Below are 14,603 nucleotides of genomic sequence, written 5' to 3' on the forward strand. Positions count from 1 at the left end.
GTAGGGAAACACAAGACTTCATTTTTCAATAAAATAACAATATATCACCTGAACATTAATTTCACTTTCAGAATTAAAATAAGCTTTAAAAAGAGATTTCATAAAGCAAAAAGCCAAAATAATTTCTCTGAAAAAACCTAGATTTAAATACATTAGTCATATTTGTTTACATGTTGCAATGCAATTACAAAAAACAAATAAGCATCTTGGTCAGAACTGAAGTCTACTGATCCTAAGCATAATTGCATCTATCTGAGAAACTCTGCAAAAGCTAACATTTCCATTTTTTAATAACCCTGAGTAAAATCTGTGTAGACTGGGCTTTTTTTGACAAAAGCTTCACGAATTGTTTCTATCCAATGCCTACTAAGCCAAAAACACAGCCAAAAGGAGGCTTCAAGAGCCAAGAAGAGAAAGACTCATTCATTAACTGATTTCTTTCCAGAATGTAATGATGTTTCTAGAACAAGACAGAAATCTGTTCAGTAGAGATGTTGAGAAGTTTCTCTGCGAAACCTCCATAAAAACCATATGGTCATAGAATAAGAAATAGGAACTACAACAGCAACAATTCCAGCACTTCCAAAAGGAAAACTAGTATATCCTGCAAACTGTGCCACACATGCTGATTTTTCCACCATCACAACTATAACAGTCTCCAGTCTCGGACCACAAAAAGAGGAAAACAATTAATGTGTTAAGGACAAGATCTGCTTGGAGACCAGAGATGATACCCAGGCACAGCCTGAATGGTGAAAGCAGGGCCTGTGGCCAGAGCAGGACATGGGTAGAAGACTCTAGGAGAGCACTGGCCCCAGTTCCTCCTCTGGATCTCAGCAGCTGCTAGCTCCACTGCGAAAAGACACCACTGATATTATTAGGGAAGCAGAGCTTCTCAGCTATTACGGAATTCCCACAAACACACTTCATATCACCTAGGGAAAGAAAAAAGCACAGTCTGACACATCATCCTTGGAAAGGCCTCAGTGCTGACGCTCTGGGCTTGTATTTTCAGTATCTGACACAGACATTTCTCATGTGTCTTAATATACTTCGAACAACTGCAGCCCCTAAATAAATGGACAGTTTTTTATAGAGTCAGTGGGAATGTAATGCTTGCTGGTGTCAGGGCTAACTTTAACCCACTGAATGTAACTTTCACGATGCTTTAACTCTCTTCTCTCATGTGAGCTTCCTCATAGTTTTCCAATAGAATATCTGAGATTGGAATCACAGGACTGGGACAACAGGTCCCCATGCCTTAAAAAAATGGCTAAAGAGCAGGAATTTATTTTTGCTACTCATTCTTCATAATACTAAGATGTTACCATTTTTTATGTATTTTCTTGGTTTGTATTTGCAATGTTTTTTCAGGAAAGGCATATATGCTAGTAAAGTGAAATGTACATTGCAAACAGTTTTGCAGAGTATGACATGTCACATGTCTTAACAGCAAAATTAAGTAAAAATAATTGTACAAAAATAAAAACTGCCTGGCATTTAAGGTTTTCAGAAACACATATAACACACTGTGAAATTCTGTATTATGCTTGCTCACACTTCATAGACAAGTTAATCTGCCTTGTGTTCTGGTTTGGTTTGGTGGGTTTTTTGGTAGCAGGGGAAGGGCCCCAGGAGTGGCTCCAGTAAGAAGATGAGAAGCTCCCCCTGCTCCAAAACCAGCCAAGGAGCCATTAGAGGGACAACAGATGCGCCTCAGGGATTAACATGCAAAAGAACAGCTGTTACACCTGAGCAGGGAGGCACTTGGGGAGAGAAGACCTGAGCTGGAGGACAGAGGTGCTGGGGAAGGAGAGAGGTGCTGGTGGCTTATGGGGAACAGGGGGAAGAAGGTGCCCAAGCTGAAGCTTCCCTGCAACCCATGGCGAGATGGCAGCTGTGCCCCTGCACTCGTGGAGGAACGTGGTGGAACATTCCCTGAAGGTGCCACAAGGGGTGAACTTGGCCACTGGACTTGGATTTTGTGGCCAGAGGATTTGCTGCCTGCGGACTCTGATTGCTCAGCTTTGGAAGACCCCGGGGCCAGGGGAGTTTGTTCCCGAAGCAGCCCCTGACTCTGTGGGAAGCCAAGCAGGGAAGGACTGTAAGGAATCCTTCTTCCTGAGGAGGAAGGAGCAGCAGGAACCACCAGCCTGTGAACTGACTCTAAACTCCATCCCCTGTCCCCCTGTGCCGCTGGGGGGAAGGAGGGAGAGAAACCAGGAACAAAGGGATTTGGGCCCGGGAAGAAGGGAGGGGTGGGGTAACATGTGCAAGCCCTGGTCTGTGTGTTGTCTGTGTCCTGTGTGTGTTTGATTAGTGTGAAATTGAACTATTATTTTTTCCCCAAGTTGAGTCTGTTTTGCCTGGGATCTTAGTTGGTGAGGAACCTTCTTTGTCCTTTGTCTCGACCCATGAGCTTTGTCTTCCCCATCCCAGAGTGTGTGTGAGTGGCAGGGATGGGGGTGTGTGGGGGGGAGGGAGTTGAGTGAGCAGCGTCGGCCCAAAACCACGACACTTGGTTATTCAAAACTGGAAATGAAAGAAGACTATTTTTTAAGCTGTATTAAGTGTTGTTGAGTCACACTTGGAACATGAAAAATACAAATAATTTTTGCTAAATACATATCAGTCATGAGAAATATACGTTTAACATAGAACAAATTACAGATACACGTCCCAGCATTGTTCATCATATTTGGTTACCAGTTGCATTTGAATAGAGTTTGAGCTGTAATGTGAAAGGAGTAACCAACTCACAGACAGACAGCTCATTTCTAATTGACTGTTAATTCTATCAAGTATAACATTCACTTCTGACAAGTTATCTACTGATGGGTGAATGCAGACAAGTGACATATAGAACTAAAATTCTTCTCTACAAGACAAAACATATCCATGTCTTAAATTACAGAATGTCATTTTGGAAATAATCTTTTATTTGACAGACCTAGCTTGCTGGAGGCTGCCAACAGCCCATAAAATCTGTAAACCTCCCAATGAAGGTTTTGCCATACTTTCCAGAGTAAGTAAAAAAGTACTAATTACATTATAGGATATTCCTCAGAAAGGCAAACTTTGGCACTATTCAGACTGACTTTTCAGCTTCTTCTTACATTAACTTCTGTTTTGCTTCTATATTATGACCTCAAAATGGTCATCCACTTACAGTTCTTTAGCCCTTTAGTTCATATTAATTTTGTTCTGTTTTGAAATCAATGCATAAAGTGTTAGCGAAGTCTCCAATGACCTCTTTAATTTAATCACAATGCAGAATTAAACAAAATAAGCCCTCAGTTGGCCAGAAAAACTTACACTGAATTATATATGCTCCCAGCTGTGCTGCAGTGTTGATTGGACAAGGCAAACGGCCCTGTAAAACATCTTGCTTCACCTGCAAGAAAAACTGATACCTAAAACAGAGAGAGAAAACAAAGTTCACTGAAAACATACCACATACCATAACTATGTGATAGTCAAAAACTGTATTCCTCTCTGAATAGCTTTTCCCCTATTGATATTGAAGTAACAACTATAAGTAATGTAGTGAAAGAAGACAGGAAAGGGATCACTGTAGTTTTCCTGTCTGTATATAATATGCAGACACAATTAATTTTCCTCCTAAAAATGTATTTTCTGTTTTGACTTTAACTGAGCAGTCAGGAAGTGGGGAAGAGGGCTAGGAACCAGAAAAATTGAGCAAGAAACCTATTAAAGGGCCAAAGTTCAACCTGATCAGTGGACAAACCTAGAGAGAACTGAGCACTGGATAATTCGTTATTCAAAGGTTTCCTCTCCACACACCAGAATATTAACTCTAGACTATCAAGCAGATCTTATCGAGTCCATATCCCCAGGAAAAGATGGTGGGCATACCATCAGCAGCTAACTGTATCTGTCATAGCAAGGGGGCACTCTCCTTCTTGCAACAGCTATAGTAGCAGTAAAAACGTAATTTGAGAAGTCACAAACTGCTTCTGCACTTAATAAAGTACATGCTAAGACCACTAACAGTGAAAGAATATGCACAGAATAGAGGGAAAAGTAAAGTCAAGAAAACAAGCCATCATACAAAGAAAGTTCGGTTTTGCAACTCCCCATGCTAATTTATAGGAAATCTTCTAGTATTTGGAGATTTATGCAGTGTTTTGTGTTTCACATAATCCTAAAGCCTGTTTCTTGCATCTAGTACATGCAAAAGCTAACAATACTGAGATGACAGCTTTTTGAAGAAAAAAAAATGGTAATCCATACAAGCATATAGCTTTTTCATTATTCACTAACTCAGCTTCCTCTACATAGAGCCATTCAGCTACACTGCAAAGAAGTCATTCTGCAGTAGTACAAGCTGCTTATGAAAGCACTTTGTAATGATTCAAAGTGCATCTATGTTGATTTCAGGGAAGTATGCAAACTGCAGGTTGTATGAGAGCTGATCCACATACCATTTTAGATCCAGACAAATTTACTAGAGTTTATCTGCCCAGATGAGCCTCTGAATAGGGACACCAGAGTCCTTCTAGTTAATGATCTCCCAGAATATCTGCTGTGACAGAAACTACAGTAGGAAAACACATCCCTAGAAAAATGGCTAATATTCATTACATTAAATGACAGGGGCACTACCTATGAATTTTCTGGGAATGCCATTAGGCAATATAAAGCACATACACTCAGTGTTTTCTCACTTTAAGAAATAACTTGTTTCTAGCTTATGCTTGCCAGTCCTACTTAAGACAAATCTTCTCTGTATGAATGATGATAATGACAAAGATTATTTTACATCTACTGTGCTGTACAAAGCATCTCTGTTTTAACATGAAACACATTTCTGATATGCACTTGTCTTTCTCATAGTTTAGTATCAAAATAAAGCAGGATAGGAAACTGCACAAAACACCACCACCCTGCAAAGAAGGGTCAGAACCAACTGTTAAGTACTTAAGTGACTCCTATAAAGTGAACGAACTCAATTCCCACTGAAGCTGCTAGAAAACAGACCTTCTGTCCAAACTTGTAGCTAACGCAAACTCACCTTGTGTGCTGTTGTGTTTGTCATGCATATATGATAGTGCCTAAGAGCTAGTTTGCTCTAGCAAACACATCAAGCAATTTATATTATTAATCACCACAGTCTCAGCTTTTGCCTACAAGCCAGATAGATTTTCCTGTGAAGTAATTACAAATTTGACAGGTTTTCATTTTTTTGCAAATAGTAATCATGTAACACCACAGATCGTCAACAACAGAGTTTGCTCTCATATCCAATAAAACAACGAACATATGCTCCAAAGAAACACATCAGTTAGCACAAAACTTCCAACACGTCACTGGAATGACACACTTGGGCAGAAAATTATTATAAAGAAAAATAGGGCTTTTAACCTCTTCTAAGCAGGAGGAGGTTTTATTATTGTATTTTTTTTTATGAACAGGTATACCATCCTTCCAAGGTTTAACAACCTACAACAACAAACGTTCAGAAATGTTGAGGGCATTTGACTATTCAATGCATTTTGTTCAAGACTGTTAATACAAGCACATCACTTTTTTAAGCTCTCCCTTTGCATGACCAAAGTGCAGATTTTACATAAACAAACACTGTGAAGACATGAAGGGAGGCTTACTCATTATACCAAAACGCTTCTTCATCAGATTTGCACACCTAATCAGCCTTACAAATCACTAACTGACCTTATTAGTTTTTGAAAATTTAGCCCCTGCCATTTCCCAGACAGAAATCCACCCTGCCTCCCAGGTAAGAATCAAAACAGGCTAAGCAGCCAAAGCTCCCTTCCTAGGGCCAGCTGTCTTCCCCTGTGAGCAGGGTTGAAATTGCTTCTGGAAGAGTATGGGAAAACTGCATCAAGCTTTCATGGTAGAGTCGCATGACACTGCAGCCAGCTTATGCTCTTGTACCTGCAAAGTCACAGTGTTTATTATTTTCACCAGGGCAACCACAATCTTGTTGTATTGAAGACTTCCATTCCTGTTGTGCCATATGGAAACAAAAGAATTTTCTCATTGTGGTACAAGAAGAATATTCTGCCTGTGCTGCAACCACGGCCACTTATCATTAAGGAAAATTAGAAACCCTGTGTGCATTCTAATGAATTCTCATGTGTCATATTCCTAGGACATCAAAAGAAATATTTTGGCATTTATTAGTGCAAGCCAGCATAGTAATTTAGTCCGCCTACCTGTCCAAATTCTAAGATTTCCTTTTGAACCTAAAGCTAATTGTCTGAGACGTTTAGTAAATAAAGCAAACAGAAAACCCTGTGCATCAGAGTTTAGGCAAGCACGTGTGTATATCTGTGCATGCATGTACATGTATCCATGTGTGCACCATTGTATTTCACAGAGGCCAAGCTTAGTTAAAAGAATCAAAAGCTTGCAACTCTTCCATTTCCTTTGCATATTTTTAGAAAGATAAAAATAAATCCTATGGAAAAACAGTTCTGGAATTTAATCTATGGTCAATAAAGAAGAAAATCCCCTTCATTTATATTTGATATTCAAGTAAACTCTAAACTTTACTACAGCACAATATAAATTCGGATGTAACAATGCAGTCCTTAAAAAACACACACAAACGCAAGTCAAGTACATTTGGTTTTTGATGTATCAGAGTGCACCTTGTCATCTTCTGGGCTTCTAGATAGTTGTCCATATTGACCACTGTAATGCTAGCCATAGTTCTCCCACATATATGTTCAAGGAAAAACATTCATACGTTCAAGCAAAAAAAAACCCAACCCAGCCATGCTAAAGCAACATGAACCTGGCTGGAACAGAGTACTACCCTGAAATCAATAAACTACACTCCTATTGAATACTGTACCTTGTTATTTCTTCTTTAAGTTTACATGGATCCTCTGCATAGAATTTAATGCCAAAATACAGTGTGTATGGTGGTCCAGCTGAGGGAAAAAAATATTGGGTGCAAAAGTTAGTTGTTATGAGCTGTTAATTGTTATTAATTGTTACTAGTTGACTACAAACCAGCTACTAAGAAACCTATGTTAATATTTTATGAAACTTGAAAGTTTCAGAAAAAATCTTACACATAGCAAATCCATACCTCTACGCTCATTACAAGTGAAAAGAAAAAATAAAGTATTTTTCTTATTTTAATTCTTGTGTTTATGTCTTGTGATCATTTATTCACACCCTGTCTATCTACTTGGAGCTTTTGCTTATTTTGAAGATTTAACTTAGGATTTCATTGCTAATATATTATTTCTCCATTATTTTTTTTACAATTTGATTTAGACCTTTAGATACTTTTTCCACCAAAACCTTTTGAAAAATGTAATTGTGCTTGAAATGTGGTTTCTGGTCGTAACTGATAACACTGATAACATTGATCCCTTCCACACTTCCAAATATCTTATGGGACAACTTCAATTCCTAACCAAAATAATCTTACCATGTTATTTAACTATAATAAAAATAACAGATTTTATATCTGTGCTATCTCAAGAGTGACAGTTATAGCACAGTAAGAGGCAATACTTCGACTTGCAGGAGCAAAAAGGAATCTAGGTTGGTTACAATACAGTGTGATAGAAGTATCACAGCTGCTATAAAATTAAATGTACAAATAAAGAATAGCACCATTTATTATTATAAAATAAAATTTAAGTACAGGGAAGTTTTTTGACAATTATCACACAAATTATTGGAAACTGACAGTATTTTCTATCTATGTGTGAAATTTTGATACAGGTATGAACAACAGTAATAAACTTGTTCAAGACTATCAATCTGTTGTGACTAGAACATAAACACACAGGCTGTATATACAGAACATTGCCTCTGTTACTTTATCTTCAGATACGTTCTTTAAATTCAAAATAAATACATACTGTTTATCAATTCTTTATGTTCAGCAAGGGTCTTTGCAGGATCCAGCCAGTACTGTGAGACAGAGGATTATGGAAATTAGTCACTTGACATGGAAAATTAATACAGAAAAACTGCAATTCTGTATTTATTAATATACTGATACTTTTTTGCAGACTGACACACTTCAGTCTGCTAATGACAAGCTTCTGCCAGCTTCTGATCAGAGAAACTCTGTCTGTACAAGTGTAACATTGCACATCTCTGAGGGTTAGGGTGCTCCTAAAAGAAAATCTGTTTTGTAAGAGCCACCACATCTCAGGCTTATGACAAGCTGGCTCTACAGATGTATCATACTAGGTACCCATTGTTGTCTACCCAGCCTGCCGTAAGTGGTCTATGAATATGCAACCTTGCTATTTTCTTCCTGGGAGATTAACCTAAGCAGGTTAACTCTAAATTAAACAGCAACTGCAAAGCATGTAAGACAGGACCTACACAGAAAGAATGGAGGGGCTTCCCTTGTTTTCTGAAAACAAAAGACTTTAGGGGTGAATAGGCATAATAGCACTTTTCCAACACTCTGGAAATCTCTCAAACAACATAGCAAACAATTTTTCTTCATGTCTAACAAGTATTCTTTAACTATAAGGAAAGAAAAATTAGGTTTCACTTTTCGGAAACTGTTTCTAGAAGCAGGGGAAGAGAATGACTGGAAACTGGCACCAAGGCAGGGAGAGCACAGATTTTTCCACCAGTTGGTTTACAGGACTAGTTGGTCAAATGTGTCAGAAATGACACAGACACTAAGGGATCAACTGTTAAATGGGTCCCCATAGCGTTTGATCAACAGACAACTTGCAGTATAATTTCTCACCCATTACTCTGCCCTGCTTTTATCAAACTTCTAATAAAAGTTATCCTGATGTTACTGCTGACCACAGATGAGCTGTGTACATCACATTATGGCTACACAGGTCACCAGAACCCTTCTCTTGTAATCCCTCCAGCCACGTATTTCTTCTTTAGCTTAACATTTCTATGACTCAGATTTGGACTAAGGTGCAGAGGCAGTTGCGAAGATTATTCCTGTCTTGCATTTCTTCAGTTGTCTTCCCTCATACCCAAACTTTTTGGACCTGTTGAGATTGGCACCCCTTCTAAAAACACTGGAAACAAACAGACGGCAAAACACAGCTTCTAGAAAGAGCAAATTAAGGTGGATTTAATTTCCTCACTTAGTACCCACATCTTTTTAAACTGAGGAACTAAGCAGACCAATGAACAAAGAAACTCTTTATCTGCAACCCTGTACTAACCCAATAGAGAGTAAGAATAAAATGACTGATCAAAAAATCTCCTTCTATCCAGAGAACTTCTCTAAACTAAAAAAACTCACTATTAGACAGAGTAGCATAAAGAAAGAACTACAAAGCATTTGAGTGGAAAATTCCAAGCAACTCATTTAACTAGTGGTTATAAACAACTATCACTAATTTCCCAAAACACGGAAACAAACTACTTCCATTAGCTGCAATAGAAACAGCTGCATGCCTTGTTCTTGGCCACCACTATTCCAAATCTTGGAATGCTTGTTAAAAAATGCACTAAATTTTGAAGGAAAAAACCCAAAAACCTCAGTACATGCTTGTATCAAATATACCCAATAGCTATTCAAATATAAACCCTCTTAACCTCAACAGAAGGTGGGAAGGAAAGAAAAACTTGTCACACTTGTTCAAATACCCTATTAGAACTCCAAATCAGCAATCTTCTGAGCTAGCACAACAGGTTGATAAAAAGATTTTATAGTCAACAGGCAGAAAAAAAGGCAAAATTATGTTGTGGTACACATTCTGGCAGTGCAGCGTGGTCAAAATGTGGTCTGACCTCTTCTCAAAACACTGTACGAACAACACACTGTCAAGCTAATTTGCTTATAATTGACAGCTTTGTCTTACACTGCAAGAGATCAAAACTATCTTGTTTCAAACTCAGATAAAAATCTATTAGGGAATAATTCCTTCATTAAGTTTTCCTGAACTGAAAACAGCTTCAAGACATATTGCCTTACAATCCTCTTTGCAGTTTAGCTTTCCATAGGTAGATTGGTTATTTCCAAACAAAATAACGGATGTTGACAGATCATCATTCACATTTGCAAGCTGAGCACGGAACAGTTATTGATTTCTGATTGTTTCTGCAACATGAACTTGACCACCTCTTGCATCCGTGTGATTCACTGGCTGCCTTGAGACAAACCAGGACTCAGCCAAGTAACTAAACACTGTATGGACACCTGTAGACAATGCAATCAAAACAAGAGTTGCAGTGGAACTCTTAATTCTCACTAGGCTGTGCCTGAGGTAAGTAAAACAATTTTTTTTCTAGTCTTCTGAAGGTACTTTCCAAGCTTGGCAAGGAGGTCAAAATTCAGAGGAAAAACTGCAAATTCAGTTTCAGAGGGAATCTGAAGCAAGAAGAGGGAACAAATCTGGTTATTTCTATCACTAAACGTTTCCTCTCCTTCCCCAAAACTGAGCTGGTGGGAAGGACTGCCCTCTCAGCTTTTGATCCCTAAAGATAGATTGCTGCTACTCCAGCTAGTGAAAATAAACATCAGCTGGCATGATGGTACACTCTTCTGAGAGTACCACAGGCCTCAGAACCTGCATGTGGCATAGGTGAAGTTAAACACTTCAGCTCAGACTGATTTAGTGCTGGGACAGAGAGTGTGGGGAAGAGAAAAGAATCCCATCTGCCTTCTCATGTCTCCAGTAAGTATTTAGCACTGTGGCAATGCCACAAACCCATGCTTAAAATCACTGTATAGCTTTTTATTACTTCAAAGGCTGCTAAAATTCTCCTGAAGAATGCAGAGGGTGAGGAGAGGACAGGGAGATTTCTAGCATTTTATTTGCAAGCCAAAGATGAATGGAATTTCATGGATAATGAAAAGGCATTTTTCAAGTCAATGTTACACAATAAAGATGAGAACATTTACAAAACCATGAACCCTGACAACAGAGCCTCCTAAGCATACATATGCAAGCATACATAATATGTGTATTAGATAACTGTTAAATGTTTACTTGTATATATATATATATAAAAATAGTGTTGGGTATAATTACAGTTTTGAGTTCACATGGTAAAACCCAAGAGAAAGGGAACAAAAAAGCACAGTATCGTATTAACCCAATACACTTGCACAGCAGGTGCTGACAAGAAACCCTGCATTTGTGGATGCCAAAGTAACTCCAACATGCAGCCTCACTCTTATCTGTTTGGCAGCCAACGTGCCACTTCTCAGTGATCTCCCACCTGTACCTCTGCTGCACAGACAGCAAGATACTGATCTGACTTACAAACAGCTCACTGCTACTGCAGAGGGGTGGGGGGCACAGCATATATACATCCATCTGCAGGGGATAACTTCTGTGAATCTGAAAGGGGAATTTAACATTTACAGAACTGGGGAAAAATTAATTATTCATAAATAGTCCTAATCAATGAAACTACCCAGTTATGAAAGTTATGGCTACCGGATTACTGATCATTATTTACAAGACCACGTAGTATTAGTTTAATTTCATCCTCTTATTAATTTACTAAGACAGATTATAAATATACAATATTATTAAAGAATATAATTCCCTTTTAATTTTTAAGTAGAAATTACTAAAACTATGCTTTAAAGTACAGCATATCTAAGAGTAGACACGCTCTGTTGTACTTTGTACTTTTACAAATGTGGCTCCCATACAAGCCAGATGTGTAACCAGTATGCACCCAAGCACCGTGCAGTACTTCATATTTAGCCCTTTTAAATGACTGCAAACATTCTTCCACAAATCTGGAACCTTCATTCCTTGTATCTGCTTAGGGTTAAACTTGGGTCAAATTCCATTAACCTGTTTGAAACAAAATATTAACTAGGTTGAAATGTTTGCTGTGGTATCAATCAATGAAGTGTCTGGTGGAGAAAAATCTATCAACTTCAAACTAAATCCTATCTTAATTAGATTCTCATAAAGGTGTACCCATCATGCCATGCTTGCTAGTTTTTCTTAACATTTACAACAAGAAAAACCTTCACTTTCAAATGAAAACTCATTATTTTAAATTATAACCTGAAACTATCAAGATTCTTCCAGAATCTATGACAACACTAATGATTAGAATTATTTCATCAGTTTCTTCTGCAAATATTCCTGCAAGGAATCTAAATCTGTCAGGCTCAAAACATCCTTATTATATAAGAAACATATAAATCATGAAGCAATTGCTACATACAAATATGTACTTAATACTTCTGTCTTTTCTTTATTAGAATCTGAATTACATAGATTATATTTAGTGTTAGATCACCAACCAGTGTGAGTATCCTGTTGATCCTGCTACACTCTTAAAAGCTTATTCTTACCGCTCTTAACTCACCTGACTATCAGCACTATTTAGGTTGTTTTAATTCATTAACATTCTTAGAAAATTCCTGGCTTCTAATCAATACAAATGCTCTCTGCTTTTTTCCAGTGGTTATGCTATCTATTTTAACAAATTTAAAAAGTCTTTTTCTTGCTAGACAATTTAGTATGCCATACTTATGGGCAAACATAAAATCCATATAAAAACAAAATACAACCTTAGTACAGATTTTTTTTTTTCTTTTATTTTTTTTTGCCTCTAAGATCTTGAGATCAAAACAGATTGCTTGCTGGGGTGAAACCACAACAACACTACATTATATAACAGTAATTCATTACAGAACAGACACTTTCAACTGTCATAGAATCATAGAACGGTTTGGAAGGGACCATAAAGGTCCTCAGGTTCCAACGTTCCTGTTATGAGCAGCCTCACACTAGAACAGGCTGCACAAGCTTCATTCAACCTGGCCTTGAACACCTTCAAGGAGGGGTCATCAACAACTTCCCTGGGCAACCTATTCCAGTGCCTTTCTACCCTCATGGGAAAGAATTTCTTCCCAATATCTAAGCAAATCTACCTTCTTTCAGTTTAAAACCATTATCCCTTGTCCTATCACTACCCTCTCTGGTGAAAAGCCTCTCCCCAGCTTTCCTGTAGCCCCTTCAAGCACTGGAAGGTGCTATAAGGTCTCCCCAGAGCCTTCTCTTCTCTAGGCTGAACAGCCCCAACTCTCTCAGCCTGTCTTCCTAGCAGAGGTGCTCCAGGCCTTTGATCACCTTGGTGGCCCTTCTCTGGACCCTTTCCAACAGCTCCATGTCTTTCCTGTGCTGAGGGCACCAGAACTGTAGGCAGTACCCCAGGACCTTGCACTTGGCCTTGTTGAACTCCATGAGGTTGGCACTGACCCACCTCTCCAGCCTGTCAAAGTCCCTCTGGATGGCCTCCCTTCCCTCTAGGGTGTCAATTACACCACACAGCTTGGTATCATCAGCAAACTCGCAGAGAACACACTCAATCCCAGCATCCAGCTGGACAAGCACATAATGCTTTGGGTGAGAAACTGGCTGATGGGTCGAGCTCAAGGGGTCACAGTAAATGTGGTCACATCAGGCTGGCGACTGATCACTTAGCAGGGTTCCACAGGGATCCATCTTAGGGCCAGTACTCTTTAATATATTCATAAGTGACTTAGATGCAGGGCTCAAAGGCCTACTTATTAAGTTTGCAGACGACACCAAATCGGGAGGAGTGGTTGACCCTCTGAAGGGCAGAGAGGCCCTGCAGAGGGATCTGGACAAATTGGAGAGCTGGGCAATTGCCAATCCCACTTTACTCTGCACTGGTGCAGCCCCATCTTGAGCACTGTGTGCAGTTTTGGGTGCCACAGTGCAAAAAAGATATAAAGCTACTGGAGTGTCCAGAGGAGGACACGAGGTTGGTGAAGGGTTTAGAGGAGATGCCAAACGAGGAGCAGCTGAAGGCACTGGGTGTGTTCAGCCTGGAGAAGAGGAGACTGAGGGGAGACCTCATCACAGCTACTGCTTCCTCACTAGGGAAGGAGGAGTAGTATGCACTGACCTCTTCTCTCTGGTGACCAATGATTGCACCTGAGGGAAAGGTAGAAAGATGTGCAGAGGGACGTTTGGATTGGACATTAGGAAGACATTCTTCACCTAGAACACTGGAGCACTGGTGGTGGAGCACTAGAATAGGCTCCCCAGGAAACAGTGATGGCACCGAGCCTGACAATATTCAATAAACATTTGGACAGTGCCCTCAGGGACATGGTGTGAACTCTGGGGTTGTCCTGTTCTGGGGGAGGAGTTGGATTTGGTGATCCAGGCTGTCTGAGGAGGTGGTTGAGCCAGCATCCCTGGAGACATATGAAAAGACAGATGTGGTGCCAGGGGGCAGGGTTTAGTGGTGAATGCAGCAGAGTTAGGGTAGTGGTTGGATTCGATGATCTTGAAGGTCTTTTCCAACCAGAATGATACTGTGATCCTGTGAATCCCACTGCCTATGTCTCCAAACAGCACTTGTCCCAATACTGGCTCCTGAGGAACGTCACTCATCATCTGCCTCCACATGGACACTGAACCATTAACCACAACTCTCTGGGTACATCCATCCACCCAATTTCTTATCCACTGAGTGGTCCATCTGTAAAATTCATGTCTTCTCGGTTTGGAGAGCAGGATGTCATGTGGGACAGCCAAAGGCCTTGCACAATTCCAGGTAGATGAGGTCAGTTGCTCTGCCACCATCCACCATCTCTGTAGCCTTGTTGTAGAAGGTCACCAGATTGGTCAGGCATGACTTGCCCT

The 14,603-nt window shown here is 39.5% G+C and overlaps 1 protein-coding gene across 1 annotated transcript in view; it reads right to left on the reverse strand.

Moving 5' to 3' along the window:
* EPB41L4A (erythrocyte membrane protein band 4.1 like 4A) overlaps window positions 1-14,603 on the reverse strand; it is a 146,576-nt gene that overhangs the window by 70,235 nt on the left and 61,738 nt on the right. Inside the window, 3 exon segments of the mRNA XM_010007238.1 lie at window positions 3,316-3,413; window positions 6,845-6,923; window positions 7,872-7,923. Coding sequence (XP_010005540.1) covers window positions 3,316-3,413; window positions 6,845-6,923; window positions 7,872-7,923 — 229 coding nt within the window.

The sequence above is a fragment of the Chaetura pelagica genome, unplaced genomic scaffold (genome assembly GCF_000747805.2).
Source record: "Chaetura pelagica isolate M959 unplaced genomic scaffold, ChaPel_1.0 scaffold40, whole genome shotgun sequence".
Classification (NCBI taxonomy): domain Eukaryota; kingdom Metazoa; phylum Chordata; class Aves; order Apodiformes; family Apodidae; genus Chaetura; species Chaetura pelagica.